The sequence below is a fragment of the Marmota monax genome, unplaced genomic scaffold (genome assembly GCF_021218885.2).
Source record: "Marmota monax isolate L192 unplaced genomic scaffold, Marmota_monax_Labrador192_F-V1.1 WCK01_AAM20220418_F8-fsc00031, whole genome shotgun sequence".
NCBI classification, from domain to species: domain Eukaryota; kingdom Metazoa; phylum Chordata; class Mammalia; order Rodentia; family Sciuridae; genus Marmota; species Marmota monax.
This window is the reverse complement of record NW_026695197.1, coordinates 6,164,869-6,181,279: the sequence shown is the minus strand read 5'-3', so window position 1 is coordinate 6,181,279 and position 16,411 is coordinate 6,164,869. Positions and strand designations below refer to the sequence as shown.

At 36.8% G+C, this 16,411-nt stretch overlaps 1 protein-coding gene across 17 annotated transcripts in view; it reads right to left on the bottom strand.

The window, feature by feature from the left end:
- Positions 1–16,411, bottom strand: part of Dtna (dystrobrevin alpha) — a 359,640-nt gene that overhangs the window by 51,548 nt on the left and 291,681 nt on the right. For 7 of the 17 annotated variants that reach the window (XM_058573947.1, XM_058573944.1, XM_058573946.1 and 4 more), the window contains 4 exons: positions 13,097–13,180; positions 11,299–11,388; positions 3,882–3,959; positions 3,238–3,330 (listed from right to left, as the gene is read on the bottom strand). In XM_058573947.1, coding sequence (XP_058429930.1) covers positions 3,238–3,330; positions 3,882–3,959; positions 11,299–11,388; positions 13,097–13,180 — 345 coding nt within the window. Of the gene's footprint in view, positions 1–3,237; positions 3,331–3,881; positions 3,960–11,298; positions 11,389–11,462; positions 11,747–13,096; positions 13,181–16,411 lie in introns of those variants that run through there. The other 10 variants (XM_046428371.2, XM_046428373.2, XM_058573953.1 and 7 more) reach the window with 4 other exon arrangements.

The window sequence follows — 16,411 nt, the reverse complement described above, 5'->3', positions numbered from 1 at the left end:
TTTGAGATACCTCCTACCTGAATTGGAGAAGGTGCTTAAAAGCCATAAAGGATTTTTTATTTTTAAATTAGGAAGGCAGTAGCAGAAGTTCTCCCCTGAGTTGCTATTACCGTAGGTGGCTTATCTGACATTAGAATCAGCAATGACTTGAGTGTTTCTTTAATTTATCAGTGGACTACTTACACATGGGCCACTTTCCCATGGTGTTAAGTAGTTAATATAGGATAGAATAGTACAAGATTCCCACGTCAGGAGCCTGTCTGAATAGTGGCAGAGACCAACCTTTTGATGGAGATCAACTGAGGTGCCCATTTGCTGAGCATCTCATGAAGGATGCAGACAGGAGCCGGAAAGAATGGGGAAGAAAATGGATGGTGGCTGGTTTCAGAAAATCTGTGTGCAAGCCCCTAATGACATATAACCTTGGATGAGGTCTTAATGTCGTGGGGCTTGCATTTTCTTAATAGGGAAATGGAAACAATATCCAACCTTCTAGGACTTTGAAAAAGTAAATTAAATAATGTGTCGGAAAGGACCCTGTCATTTATAAAGCACTTCATAAGTGCAGAATTTATTATTCCCATTCTGTCTATCTTGATGAGATAAAAGAAAATGAAAACAAAATTCTTGCCTTTTTAGAAGCTTAGAATTACTACGAGAGGTCACAACTCATGGAGCTAGTTCACAGAAGTTAACTTACAGGCAATCACCATTTTTCTTACCCATATGTGTTCAAAATATTTATTAAAGGGAAATTAAAAAATCACACAGTAAGAGATGCAACTGCAGAAGTAAATATGTGTAGGCTGCAGTGTGGAGAAATTACCCATGAAAGCTTCCTAGAGGGCAAGTGTTGATGCAGGTTTTATAAAAAGTGATGTTAGCACAGTGGCCATGAACTTGGATGGATAATAGTTAAAATCTCTGCTCACTGTTTAGTAGCTGTGTGACTATGAAAGAGTCAGGTAAACTCTTTAAAATGATTCCTTCACTCATTTATAAAATGGAAATGACTGTATTTACTCTGTGGGCTTACTCTAAGGACTCAGAGAAATCATGTGCATGAAGTTTTAGCAGAACTTAGCATGAAGCAAGTGCTTTAAAAATAGTAGCTCTTATGATTATTACCATTATATACCTCACAGTTTTGAATGATGGTCAAGCATTAGAGTTCTGATGACAATATAGAAGGTGATAGATCACTATATCATTTATATAAAATCATGACAGGTGTGAGAAATTGTCAAGACCTAATAAAACATAAAGGAAATGGAGGGGAAAAAATGAGAAATCTGAAGAAGTTGGAACTTATTAAGGGGGTGGAAAAAACAATGAGAAATATGAAAGCAGCTGTTCAAATGGAGCCTGCTTCATTGATCAGTCTTACATGCTGTTTTGTTTTCAAAATATAAATCCCTTGTAGCTTTATCAGGCAGAGGTAAGGTGTCTCTACTGAGACAGTACGATGATCTTAAGTGACCATCAAGTCAATATGATTAATCATCTCAGTAGGATAATGGTTAGTAGTGACAGACTCTGAGCTTTCCTCTTTGGAGATTTCTTTGTTACAGCTTTAATTAAGAAAAGGTCAAAGAAGAGTGGTTGAAATGACTGGGATGCACTTAGAATTATGGGGGAGAGGATGGAATGCTATCACATCACTGCCTTTTGATTGAATCTCTACTGACTGAATTCTTTGAAGATTACAGATACGTTTTTTAAAAAATAATTATTGAATTTCTCAGCTCCCATTAACATCAGGGTACTAAATTTGTTGGTAATAAGATTAAGGCAATCTTGTAGTTTTGAGAGGTTGAGCTATGAAAAAGTAGCTGCTACTGTATCCAGAAGCTCAGGGAATTTGAACAAAGTGATGGGATTAGTCAGCTGAAGAGTATATTCTTAACCATAAGGAGGGGATTAAATTAGCGTGCTTATACATTTTTAAACACACAAATTAATAGGTGTTTATTATATTAATCTATTAAAACAAATGAACATTCACTAGTTCATCAAACCTAAAATTGTCTTGGGCTAATCTTGCAAAAATAGGTCTAAGGCGTCAGAAGCAGTAATAGAAAGGAACTTTGGAAATAGTCAAGGTAGGAGAGAGTTCTAGAAATGAAGTGGTGAGGACAGTGAGCATCAAGCAGTGGACATTAAGTGTTTCAGCATGCCTTTGTGAAGTGGAAAGGGGACCTGGTAATGCTGAAGGTGGAAAACACTTTAATGGGAATTTAACCCACTGGTTCATTTAGTAGTGGTAACCTCAGAAAAACTATGGACCCTTAGCTCAGAAAAAAATTGGAGTTGTTCAGCAAAATTAAAATATTTCCAAAGAATTGGTTGGCTAAATAATTCTTGTATAACAGTAGCCTAACCTAGATTGAAACAAACATCTAAGTTTACAGTCTGTTCTTTCATTTTCATTCAAATTGCAAATGTACAATTATTAAGAAAATCAAGTAGCTTTAACCAACCTCCTATGTCACAATTGAAATAGAAAAACTTCATGAATAAATATTTTTTTTATGCTTATGCCAGATATTTTATTACACATATATTTCTTTTTTATACCTTCCTGACACCCCTTCCACCACTACCACCAGTTTTGCTCTCTTTGTTGATTCCTCTTATGAATAAATACCTTTATCCTAACATACAGGGCTACCTGAATTCCATATTTACACATCTGAAAGCAAACTTTGTATGTTCTGGGACTTGAAAGCAAGCTTCATCAGTATGGTACTCAGATATGTTCTTAAGTAATCGAATTGTTGAAAGACAAAGAAGTGATTTCCATATGATCCTATCATACTACTTTTGTTCTTTTTCAGTTCTATGTTAAGTGAAAGGGCATTGTTTCACAAATTAGCATGTCCTTGAAATAAGACAAGTGTCTGCATCACCAGCCTGTGGTCATCTGATAGGAAATAGCAAAGAACTGACTGGTGGGACCCAGTGTCCTGCATCCACCTGAATGCTCATCTTTGGCACAACACCCATTTGCACAAGTTTTCACCTTAGCTAAGACATAAACAAGGTTACAAATCCTATGATATATTCAAGGGAAATATCCAAACTAACATGGCAAAAGACTTCTATATTGAATTAGGTGAAAAGTGTCTTCGTGACACCTTCGGCATGCCGTGGCTCTGCCCCTTGCTAAGACTCCTTGTCACCAGCTCAGACTGTTCCCCTTTCTAAGGACAGTCAAGAAGCCAAACCTGCACTAACCATGATGGGTTGTTCCGGAGCATGTTGACATACAGCCCGATGAGAACATGTTCATCGGCTAGCCTGTCTGCCACATTCAGGCTGTACTGTATCCTGAAACAGGGCAGGAGGAAAGAAAGAGAGGTGAACAGAAATGAGCAGGAAAAGCAGGAGTGAGTCTGTGGTAGAAAAAAAAAAATCTGGAAATCCGAGGCAGTAAAGGGAGTGTCTAAACAATGTTCTAAGAAAAACACAAGCAAAACCCAGGCAAAGAAATTCACAATTTCATTTGACTAACTTTACAAATGAAGACTTCCATTTAGGCTGAACAATTTTTTTGGAAAACAGATCTGCATTCTTTGACCATGAAGGCCAAAGAATTCATCTGTACTGTAAGAGGTTGCAAGCAAAGCAAAAAAAATTTTTTTTGAAAATCATATCATCAGGTTAGTCATTTAAAAGAAAAACAAAGGATATTAGAAAGTGAATAACAACACAGATGTGTCCACGCAAAATAACTAGTTGGTGCTGTTAATTGGGTTATGACAGGTCACTGCTTTCACTAAACTGAATATGGTCTTTCACTCACAGAGCATTTTTGCAAAAGAAACTCCATTTTTAGTTTGGTTAGTTCAAGGTTCCAGTGCACTCTGGCTGTAACTTACCCTTTGCCCTTCAGCAAAGCTGGAGCAGCCCTAGCCAGCATTTTGTTCTGCTCTACTTCACTGTCCTTGGGAGGAGAGCTGGTTAATAAGATGGGAAAGCCAAGAAGAGCGTAAACACGGCAACGCATTCAAGACAGAAACTGGCAACAGAAACTCCCAAGGCTAGATCCAAGCTCTATTTGCAAAGATCTGCAATATTTTGAAACTTTCAAGATGTTTTCAGATCTCCACAGAGTTCGACTAGGAGTGAAAACCTGGTCTGAGAACTGGAATTAGAATTACACAGGCCACTTCAATTCCAGATTTGCCCTCTGCTGTTTGCTCAGTAAGTGAGCATTTATATTTCATATGCCTAGACATCATGAAAATTTTTTCAACATCCATTAGAGGTTAGCATGAAAACAGTCCAGTAGTTCACCAAGTCCTGCCAACCTTTAGATCCCACTCTAAAGGAATTCTTCTGTCGTCCCTAAATTTTCCAGCTGTCTATGTTGCATAGACTTGAAAAGTACCTAGAAATGGCTGTCATATTAATAGTGTTTTACTACTTTAAGCACAAGTCACTTGACCCTTGACTGAGAAGTTACAAAGAAAACTGTCAGAGAAACAGAAAAATATACTCTGGAGATTATATATGTATTCGTATTTCTTATGTCAATATTGATATATAAGTAGTGAATAGAGTCCTGTCACTAAAGCCATTTTTAACATAGGAATATTAATTTCATTTAGTAATTTAAAGGACAATTTTAAGGTTTGAAATATTGTTTTATAATTAATCAAGTATGGCCAAGCCAAAGTCACCCAAGATTTACTGTGATGAATAGGCATACTTCCCTGGGATATATGCTATTTCAACTAGATTAGTAACCTGTTTTAAGAGAGTTTGCTCCTTTGTAGGTTAAGAATTTCCCTACACATTGGTGTACCTAAAACTATCCCACACTTCATGGAAAATACAAAGGTAAACTGTCCAACTTTGTTAAAATACCAAGTAATTAGCATGGTATCTAAAAGTATAGGGTTTTGCCACAATTTTCTCTAGATTATATATAAAGTATTAAAATCTTACAAAACTTTTAACTACAAATTTTAAGGTACTACAAAGTACCACTTTTTCAGACAGAAATTCAAAACACATAGAAATGTATAAATGAATAGCCTTAGAATTATACATATTATGATTAGTATTGTTACTTTGTAACAGTGTATTCAAAAGCTTCCTTAAATAGTGAAATCTGATAAATTTATGTCAAATTTGATTTATAAATAAAATGTCATGATAGAGTAGCCGATGGTGTTTGTGAGTATTTGGCATATTCACTTGGCCTTTTAGATGGGCATCTGTAACATAAAGTATTTCTGTGCTTAAAAAGTATAGCTGCACATAAAAGAAAAGTGACTTTAGAGTGTGGGGTGCAATGTGATGTTTTGTTTTGGTGTATGTACATATTATTGAATGATCAAATCAAACTAACATTTATCGTATCATATACTTATTTTTATTGTAGTAAAAATATTTAAATCCTATTCTTTTTGTGGGGGGGATATGGGGATTGAACTCAGGGGCACTCCATCACTGAGCCACATCCCCAGCCCTATTTTGTTATTTTATTTAGAGACAGAGTCTCACTGAGTTGCTTAACGCCTCGATGTTGCTGAGGCTGGCTTTGAATTTGCCATTCTCCTGCCTCAGCCTCCCAAGCCACTGGGATTACAGGCATGTGCTACCGAGCCCGGCTGAAATCCTATTCTTGCAGCAATTTTGAAGCACACAATTTGATGCTATTAACTACAGTCAACATGCCCAGCGATAGAGCATTACAACTTTGAAAACAATAAATTAGATGAATGTTCTAGGAGACTCTTCTTTCCTGATGGCCTTATTTTTTTTCCAGCATATTGATCTTTATATTCTAAGACTGAAATATACTCATCAGGGTCAAAGACCACCTTAACCCCTCATAGGTGGTGTTTTCAGTGATGTTCCCTTATCCCACCAACACAATATCCCAAACCTGTCTACTATAGTCTTTCTATTGCCCAATATCCTCAGTGACTTTTTTTTCTGAATTAAGGTAGATTTATCTATCATATAATTGATTTCAGATGCTTGCAAAACCACTTGGAACACTGTGTGAAATAGCAATGATTCTTTCCTCCCAACTAAAAGATTTCCCTGCCTTATTGTGTTTCTTTGTTCTTTGAATCCCAGAAACAGTGTAGCAGTATTTCTTTAAACCAATCTAATAATTACCCATGTATATCCACTGATGCTGAATGTGTGAGATAAAAAGAAAAGAGAAGAAAAAGAGCAAAAAGGAACACAAGAAAATCAACCAAAGAAATATGTTTGCTACAAACTATTCTGGTGGTGCTTTATGGGAGAAACCCACGGTTGCTGTGGTAAAGCCCAAAAGTGATCTTCCCACCACTTGGTCACTCCACAAACATGGAGGAGCTTTCTGATATAAGTATCTAGTAGGGACAGGGTGTCAGGAAAGAGGCAACTGACTAGTTTTTCATTGGTGATCTTATTTCTTTTTCTTCAATTATTTAGCCTTTTCTCTTTCTTCCTCTCCTCCATTACCCTGTTTTCCCTCTTCTTTCCGGATCTCTCCTTCCCTCTAAGAGATGAGCAGATATTCTAAGTAGACACATCTCTTTGGGTTTTGTTATTTTCTTTGTACTGACCCTTGCCAGTGCTGGCTTGAGGGAATCATTTAAATCCTTTCATTTTCTTTTTCCTCCTCATATGAATTATTGGAAAAACCTGTTGCTGAAAAATATAAGGGTAATACCATGCACATTTTTGAGTTTGTGGAAATAAATTATTTTGTTTTGCTACAGGAGCAGGAGCATTTCTTCCTTTTTTGGTACTTACTGTTCACATATTTCTACACTTCCTGGAGCTAGATTTAAATTCTCATTACTTGTTTCTGGGAAGTCAAGAATATGACCATGCATGAAGGTGGCCAAGGGCACAAGAAAAAAAAATAGCTACTCTTTCAAAATAAAATAGATCAGGAACTTCAGAGAGTTGAGTTAGAGGCAGGTTTTTATTTAAACTTGAGTCTTTAAAGTCTTCCCACCTGAGGTACCTTCTCCAGAATCCCTTCTGCTGCTCCCCAGGAGCTTGAAGAAGGGAAGCAAAGTGAACTTTTTTTTTTTTCTTCTGAATTGTGAAGACAGTGACTCCTTGAGGCAATGTATTCTCCTGCTGTTTCATGGAATAGTTTAGATTTTTAAATTTTCATCTTATAGCTGGGTGGCTTGCATTGAGAAGTGAAGTGGTATTTCCAGTTGATTATGGGCTTTAGGGTCAGGCACATGGATGGCACCTCTTCCTTACTCAGAAGCACTGACAGCATCTCAGTGTGTCAGAATGCAATTATGCCATTATACAACTCTAGCTATTGCTCCCAAAGCTGCTCTTTGCCCTGTCTCAAATCGAAATGCACTCTTCCTTTCAGCCTCTGAAACTGGGAACTACTTGGGGCTCCCTCCACATGGAGGATAACATGGCTGATAACATCTTTCCTAATCTAAGTCTCAAGGAGAAGCAAGACCACATTCCCAAATCATATATATATGATGTGTTTACATATATCTCATTTTTTTTCTGCCAGGCTCATGGCAAGTTATACAGACATCCCTCTGCACACATATCATCATTGCTGTTTACCCTGGAGGGCACGGCAGGAAATTTTACAATTTGTGTGTTCTGCAGGAGGCAAAACGGCAGGGAATATTCCTTGAGATTGTGTTTTATTTTTTTTTCCCCTAAAATATCTTCAGCAATTTACTTTTAAAAACCTCTCTGGAAAACAGCATATCTAATGATAAATAGCCTTTTCCCAAAAGTTTCATACAAAAGCCTACAGATATGCAATGACTTAATGGATTCTGGAAGGATAGATATATTCATGCTTGTTTATTTTTAATTCTCCCCTTAGTTTTGGTAACAACCAAAGCCAGTATTTTTAGTTTAGTGCAAACATTTTTAGGAAATCCTCAGGTAACAAAATTATACGCAAATGCTCCCTGGAGTCTTACCTGAACCTTGAATGCGTTTTTAAAAGTCACTTATGCCTATGTTGGATCACTATATCAGTCTTAGTCAAATAACTTTTTTCTTCTACTGAGCACAGTATTTAAAAAGCCTGGATAAGAATATTATATAATCAAATTGGGAAATATGAAATATAATTATTACCACAATATTTAAAAATAAATATTTATTTCTGTTGATTCTTGAATAAATCTGTGTGGTATTTGGAGTTGTAAAGAAGGATTTGTAAAGTTGACTCCCTCTTTAAGTAACTTTCACTTGTGAATAAAATTTTTCTTCTCACTACTATTTACACAGTTTAGTAATAAAGTCATCAAACTAATTAAGCACAATTAGAGTCCATTGATCAGTTTTAAGAGATAATTTCCTGAAACATCCTGTTTCACTTTCTTTTTCTAAGCTTTTAGTAGCTTAGAATTGAAATGTAAAATGTCTCTTATATGCAAATCAGCAAGCATATAAAAAATAGGTTAGCATCTTAGTAGAAGAGTTAGATGTCAATCAAGTACGGCAGGCATAAATGTTGTCTCATGTTGAACAGGTACCAATCCTGCTTACTATGATGTCCCCCAGTATTATCAAGTCATAACAATTGCATTTTGCCAACAGAACCTAGAGAAGAGTGTTCTGAGTGCACAGTGTGTACCAAAATCACCTGAAGCATGTTAGTAAGATTAAAAAGGTTAACAAAGGAAAAAAGAGAGGTGATTGTGGTTTTAATTATGCACTAACAGTTAAATATAGGAAATTGTTAGAATTGAGTGAAAAGACTGAGTGAATTCAAGTTTGAAAAAAATTTAGTGCATACGTGGCTCTAGGGATACATGAAATAAAGAATTATCTACAGAGGGTAATTATTTCAAATTTCATGTAATTTCACACAATATCCTCAGAACAGTGTAAGACTGAAGACATCTTCAGGGTGGTGTCAGATGTTGATTTATCTATTTCTCCATTTTTATGACTGAAAATGGATAGGCTTCTTAGAAAAAAAAATAGTCATGGAGAGAACTTTTGATTTTCAGAAGCAAATCTACATTCAATATGTCAGTTTTATTTCTAGACACTTTTGATTACCAAATTACAAATGCTTGAAAGTTAGTTTGAACAGTTTAATTCAGATTAAAAGCCTTGGTTGTTAGGTAAATAATCTTTGGGTAAGCAAAAGCATTTGGAAAAAAAATTTAAAAAAAACCCACAGTGAATTAGTTTTTCTTTGGATGAAAACACAACCCAATTAACCCAATGACCAAGAAGGAGTCAACCAACAAAAACCACCAACAAATGCTACTTCACCCAGGAAGAACTAGGATTTAGGAAGTGCTTGGGGTGGGTGGAGGGCCCTCCTCATAGGTATTATAGAGGCTAATAATGTCAGTAATAACCAGTGTGACTGCAATGAACCAGAAAATGGTATATTAGACTGCATTCAGCACACTATATGAATTCCAAGTCATTTCCTAATAATGACAGGATGATAGGATCTGGCTAGGTGCTCTATGTAATAGCCCCAAAGCTTCCTTTTATGAGTGATTACCACCTTAGAAATTGCAACTATGAAAATACCTGTGAAGTCTTTAAGCAATATTTCTAATATCGGAGGTAAAAGAAACTAGTCATTCAAACTTCCAGTGTGCCTTATAATGGCCAATGAAGAAGTTGGGCCATAATCAAAGAAGTTTATTTATCATACGAAAGGCCTAATTAACTCTCTTATAAATTAAACCAGGATTTTGGAAAGATAATTAAGATTTTACAAGAGGCACCAACAAAGAAAGAAGATCCTCAGAGGCCCGAGGCTGTGGGCAGTGAACGGGAGAGAGGGCCATATGAGCCTGGCTTTGTGGTCAGTCCTTGCGATGATATTTGCAGTAAGGCTATGTCATCTTTCATAAGCTTAGATAAGATTGCTGGCTGCCATGTTTAGCTATTGGAGGCCTCTTCCTAGTGAGCATGATCGATGGCCATCAATCCAGCCATTCTTTCCTATAAATTTACAAGAAAACAATCTTGGCATAAGAACATAGATAATGATCAAGAAAATGAATGAGGTGAATATGTCTATAATTTATATTATTTGACCCACATCCTACCTAACTGCTAATCAGCACTGAGTGCACACATGCGCATGTGTACACATTTAGACAGGTACACACACACAAGAGGACTTCAAAGGACTAAAAGAGAGTGCCTTTGAGAATCCCTTCTTTTAAGTAATGGAAAAGTGTATCAAATATATCACTGGAAAAGGAACAGGGCATGTGACAGATGGTGGTGGTAACCAGAGGTACACACTCGTAAATCTGTGTGAGGTGGATTACTCGGGATATCAGAAGACTTCAAAGATTCACCCTAGTGCCTTTTGAAGATCAAAGTGGTAGACTTGTAAAGGACTCTAGGCGGGGAATGCCAGGAGTGTGGAGAGAGGATTTTGCAATGGTGATTTTAATTCATCCTCACTCTGTTTTATCTTTCTAAGATCTCTGAGATTTCTAAGTTAAAGTACAAAAGACTAACAACTCAGGCTAAATAAAATACCTGCATGGCCAGCTTCCCTACTTTATTAATGCTGCCCTAATACTGAACAGTACTGTTCTTGGCCTGCTTCGGTTTTATTTGATTTTAAAGGGGGCAGTTGGGGGTGCAGTGGGGTTGAGGGCAGACTTCTAGGTTATATGTCTTTAGTCCTGCTCCAATCATAGAAGGAATAGGGCCTTTAACTTATGCCTTCATCTGGCATGATGGGTTTCTATCAACCTCAGTATATCGACATACTTAAGAAAGCAAAGTGGATCACCATCATTATCAAGTGACAGAAACCAAGCACTGATAGTTAGAAGTTGGTTTGGAAATTGCTACTCCTACAGGAATCAGACTGTTCTTCTTGGGGGAGAAATGGCCCTTGCCCAGTGGAAAAGAAAGGTCTTAAGGCTGGTTAAGTCCTTAAGTCTTTCTTTAACTGCAGTAAGGTCCAGCCACATGACATAACATCCTACTTAGCACTAAAGATCATCCCCAATGGCTCTTTAGTTCTAGTGTCTTAGAAGTCATCCTCTAGGGACTTAGAGATTACACAAAATCAGAGAGTTGTCCAAATGAGAGCCAGCCCAGTACTCTTCACATATTCACCTCATATGTACTGGTATGAAGGTATGAAATGAATAAGAAAGAAAAGAGCTGAGAAGTCCAGCTTAGGTTGAAAATTTTCTACGGAAGCTCTTTAAATCCCAGAAGAACTTCATCTCCACTAGGACATGTGATAGAAGGATTTTAGTGCTCTAACAGAGAGACTAGCCATCTAGCTGGGGGAACTACATCTATGATTAGTGATTTAGGGATACTGACCGTGTGCTGTGGTCAAGCTGATTTACATACAGCTTAATGAGCGAATGCTCTTCAGCCACAGGGCTGGGTGCACTTATCCCCTCAGGTAACCTGAGGGATGCAAACAATGAGACCTCATTAAAACCTCCATGGACAGAGCAAGGCCCACTCAGAGAGGAAGAACATTCAGTGTACAGAGCTTTATTGAACAGCACCCTTCACACAGAAACCAGGGTCCAGTCTCCATGGTGACAGGAAGAACTGCACGCTTTAAACAACATGTCTGTGGTTCACAGGGAACATGCCAAAAGGACTGAAAATGGGAGAAAAGGGAAATGATCATGTTTTAAGTTAATGGGTAGCATGTACCCTGGAGAAAGCAGAACAGCTCAAAGCATTATAGGCATATTTTAGGGTAGAGGAAGTCATGTTATCCATCTAGACGCATCCACCATAAGCACCGTCCGAGCTGAAATGATATAAAATGACCTTCAGTAAGGATGGGGTCTACCTCTGCTTGTCATTTACAGAATGTAGAGTTTCCTAATAAAAGCACAGTTACTCTAAATATCACACCGGTCCTTTCCTAGGTAGATGAACAGGCCTGTGTGTCTTATAGACTTCACAGGTTAGGGTTTTCTTTTGAATTTGCTGGTGGTTCTGGAAAAACCAACAGGAAGTTAGTGAGGACTTAAAATCATCATTTTGCTGTGGATGTTCTGCAGTACCAGGACCTCCTCATTTCTACTTGTTGGAAATAACATGTACTGCCCATTGTCCTAATTCTGCTTGCTATAATTATGGGATGGTGGGAAACATCTTCATCTCAGGTTCCCATTGATGGGCAAACGTAGGAATGCAGGGGAAAAATTAACAGTGTGTTGAGTCTTGCTGTCTTCTGATCCTTACTAGAATATGCCAGGATATTTGTGAAACTGGAACTTTACAAAACTCTTTGGGGAAAAGATGGATGGATTATGTTTTTTTTTTTTAATATGAGCTTTTTTTTTTTCCTCCCATTCTATCGATTTACTGGCAAATGCCATCATTTCATTCTTCTTTACGGCTGAAAGGCATTTGAGAGCTTATGTTAAATTACTCACTCCAATTTTCCTTACCTCTGTTCCTGATTTCCTGTAAACCTTCTCCATGTATATACAAAACAACTTTCAGGTGCTTGATTTGTGATATTTGATCAAATGACTCAGAGCACCTCTTGAGCCCTGCATGTTTCCAACGCTAACTGTTAGAGAGTACACTTCTCCTGTTCCTGAATCTTGTGCAAAAAAGATGAGACATACATCCACCCTTTTAAAAAGTTCTTGTTATCATCCACTAAGTTATGTACATGGAAACTACATTTCTAAGTTTGGTCTTCAGCCTCTAGCCTCAGGAATTCCAGAAGAGGACTTGCCAGTAGAAGATTCCTTTATATCTGGAGCCTCAAATAATGAGATATTTCAGAATCTAGATAATAACATGCCACACATCTTTAAATTCCAACAGACCACTCCATGTGCTATAACATGACTCACTCGGTGAGATGGAATACCTGGGCGTCCATAGTGAAATTAGAACGTACCCCACATTCTTACTGTGGGGGCAATTAGAAATGCAGGTTTCGAGAAATGACATGAACCCCAAAGGCATCCCAGCCCTCTTTAAATGCTTCCAAATAACTGAAATTGAAGACCTGGGATGGATATGTACAAGTCAGTTTCCAATAATAGTCTCCTTCACTTGACTTACAATAGAATATTCTTCTTGCCATGGAACCAAGGCTTATTTCACAACAGGACTTAAGAGGACTGGAACTTACCTCCTGGTAATAAAAGGACTTCCTGAGGAGGGAACAGAGTGGGAGAACAGGGTGTCGTTCATGCTGGTTACAGGTCTGGGAGGCCTAAAACAGAGTACAGTGAGTGTGGACATTTAAAGCAAAGCTGAGTCACAAGTGAAAAACTATCCACAGCCTTTGAGGATAGGGGATGGGAAGATGTTCTACCCTGCTCAGGGTCCATACGAAAGCAGACATGCTCCAGTTAGATTATTCAAGTGTTTTAAAGTTCTATTTCCTTGAGAATGTAGCATCTCAGTAAAACACGGAAGGAAGGTCTCTGGACAACATGAGCAGGTTTATTCATGGGCTTGGAGCCTTGGTGTTTCACTGAATCATGTTCTCGAATGGGTCAGGATGTGGAAGAAGGCTGTTGCCTTACTTCTACTTGGAAAACCTGATGATCAGAATCCATATCCTTTTGGAAAGAGGAGGATTCCTGAGCTCTTGGAAACTCCCCTTTATGTTCCCCATGACAATGGCCCTCTCTAATATACAAAAGGGCACAGGCTGCCAAACAATATTTTGCCCTATTTTCTCTTTATTTTTGTTGTTGTTGTTTATAAAACTTAAAAAATTTTTATTTGTTCTTTTTAGTTATACATGACAGTAGAATGTATTTTGACATATCATATATACATGGAGTATAACTTCTCATTTTTGTGGTTATACATGATGTGGAGTTACACTGGTTGTGTATTCACATATGTTATGTCTGATTCATTCTACTGTCTTTTGTATTCCCATCCCCCTCCCTTCTCTTCATTCCCCTTTGTCTAATCCAGTGAACTTCTATTCTTCTTTACCTACTGCTTATTGTGAGTTAGCATTCACATGTCAGTGAGAAATTTCAGCCTTTGTTTTTTGAGGACTGGCTTATTTCACCTAACATGATAGTCTTCCATTCTATCGATTTACTGGCAAATGGCATCATTTCATTCTTCTTTATGGCTGAATAATATATATATATATATATATATATATATATATATATATATATATCACATTTTCTTTATCCATCCATCTATTTGCTTTTTATTCTAAATGAAGGTACAATGAAACAACACAAGGATTCACTGTTTCTGATCTTGGACTGATCCCTATGATGGGGTGCATGGTGTAAGGTATCCCCTTACTTCACTCTATTCATATGATCAGTGTAAGGAAACAGGATTCAGTGTTTTTCAGAATTCTCCTTGGCCCTAAACATCAATTAAGTGCATCGAGTCTGTCTTCCATGGTCTTTCTTCATTTCATTCTGTCCCTCTTTCCCTATCATGAATATTTTTAGTCCAAACAAAACTATGGAGCCAAGATCCCTATCTCATCTCCAAGCAGTTTTTGGTCTTATTTTAGGTTCAGTGTAAGATACTGAACAATAAGGTGAGATGGGATTCAGAGTTCAGGAGATGGACAGGGAGGCAGGGAATCATTCTGAGTCAGAGGAAGTTTTGGTTTTAGTCTAATTCCATATTTGAATTTGACAGTATAGAATTTCTTGAAGATGAGGCAGTATTTACAGTAGCCCAGAGGATAAACTCAATTAATGTTGGCTTGGTTAAAAGCCAAATTTGTAAATAGTTTAATTTTTAGAGAACCAGAGTTAGTTTGGGATTTTATAACGATGAGACTCTGGGGAAAACAGACTTGTCTATCCCAATGTATTTATTGAAATGGACATGACACCCCATAGGTATTAAAATGTCAGTATTATATGCAACAATTCTTTGACATTTTTTCCTAGTAGATGGTGCTAAATGGTGATATGAGACACATTATTTATTGGAGGAGGTCAAAATAGCATATTCACTATTTAATCTACTCTGGATATATTAACTTAAGTTCTGAAAGTGATCTTAATGTTTTGCATTACCTATCTAGGTTGTATCTTGTTATAAGTGAGCAACATGAGGCTGATTTAACTAATTCTTTCTTGAGCCAAACACTTTATAATCAGGATGCTAATTTTATTCAAATTTCCTCTGTAATTACGAATTTAGGTACATCTGATTTTAAAACACTAAACAGAATGGAACCGCTTCATTGTAGCTTTGCAAAAATTTGAAAAGAAAATAAAAGTGACTCCTCATTTCTGGTTCTCTTTTGTCTGTTTTTAAAAAAATGCTCCTATCTTGTTCTATTTGCAGAAATTGAGAAAACAAGTGGATCTGGAATGCTTTTTAACTAGCTCAGTAAATTTACTCTATTGAACCTGGTCATTGCAAAGCTGAAATTGAGATTTCTCAGTAAATGGCTTCATGTATAAGGTTCACTATCAAATGTTGCACTTGGAAAACAGAATGGCTAACCTTGGCACCAAATGATGGCTTTCAGAAGGAATGAAGTTCCTATTTCCTCCATAGCCAAATGGCAAGTTGCCTTAATCCAATAAATAGGTCACATTGGGAATGTTACACATATTGACTCTCATGAAGACAAAACAGTTCCACAAAATGGAGGAAGTCATAAGGAATAGTACAAAGTGTTTTTTTTTCTCTCTTCTGGATAAGATCTTTGCAGAAGACATTTTTATAAAATTGGCATCCTTTTTTTTTTTAAACTCAGAGTTCTGCTCAAGGCAGAATAAGTTTAAACTAGCCTCATGTTGCTTACTTGTTTTGTGTCTCATGACCATTTATAATTATGATTCTAAATCTTTATAAGTACACAGGAGACTATTGAACTACTTACCAAGTATCACTTTTGGCAGCAAAAAAATCGAACAGAACAGAGACTGTTAATCATGGCAACATTTACGAGCAATACAATAGATAAGAACAAATGCCAAAAACCAAAATGCCACCACCTGCTCGTTTCTATTTAGGGACTGATTCATGGTTGGCAACACCTCTTTACTGCATGTGTATAAAATCCCTTGGCTATAGTAAGGGCATGGCATTTTTTTGTGTTACATGATTCATTTCCATATGCAAATGTGTGTGAGATAGCAGGATCACAACCTGTTTAAAAGTTCTATTGATTTGGTCTCATTTTACTCTATCTTAGCCTTCTTTTTTCCAATTTTTTACACTTAAAAGTTCAAACTAGAGTCTTAAATAATGAAAATATTTTCTAATTTATTTATATATGTATTGATCAAGTATAAGCCATGTATTTTTGTCTAATTTATATCTAGAACTTTTTACTTCTTAAGACTGGATATACATATTAGAAAACTAGTGCCATTTTTTTAACACAATCACAGCCAAGAAGTATGCATTTAAGAAGACTGTATAATGCTCAGCATTAAATTCCATATTCGTGAGCTTCAGAACATTAAATATATTTCATTGTTGC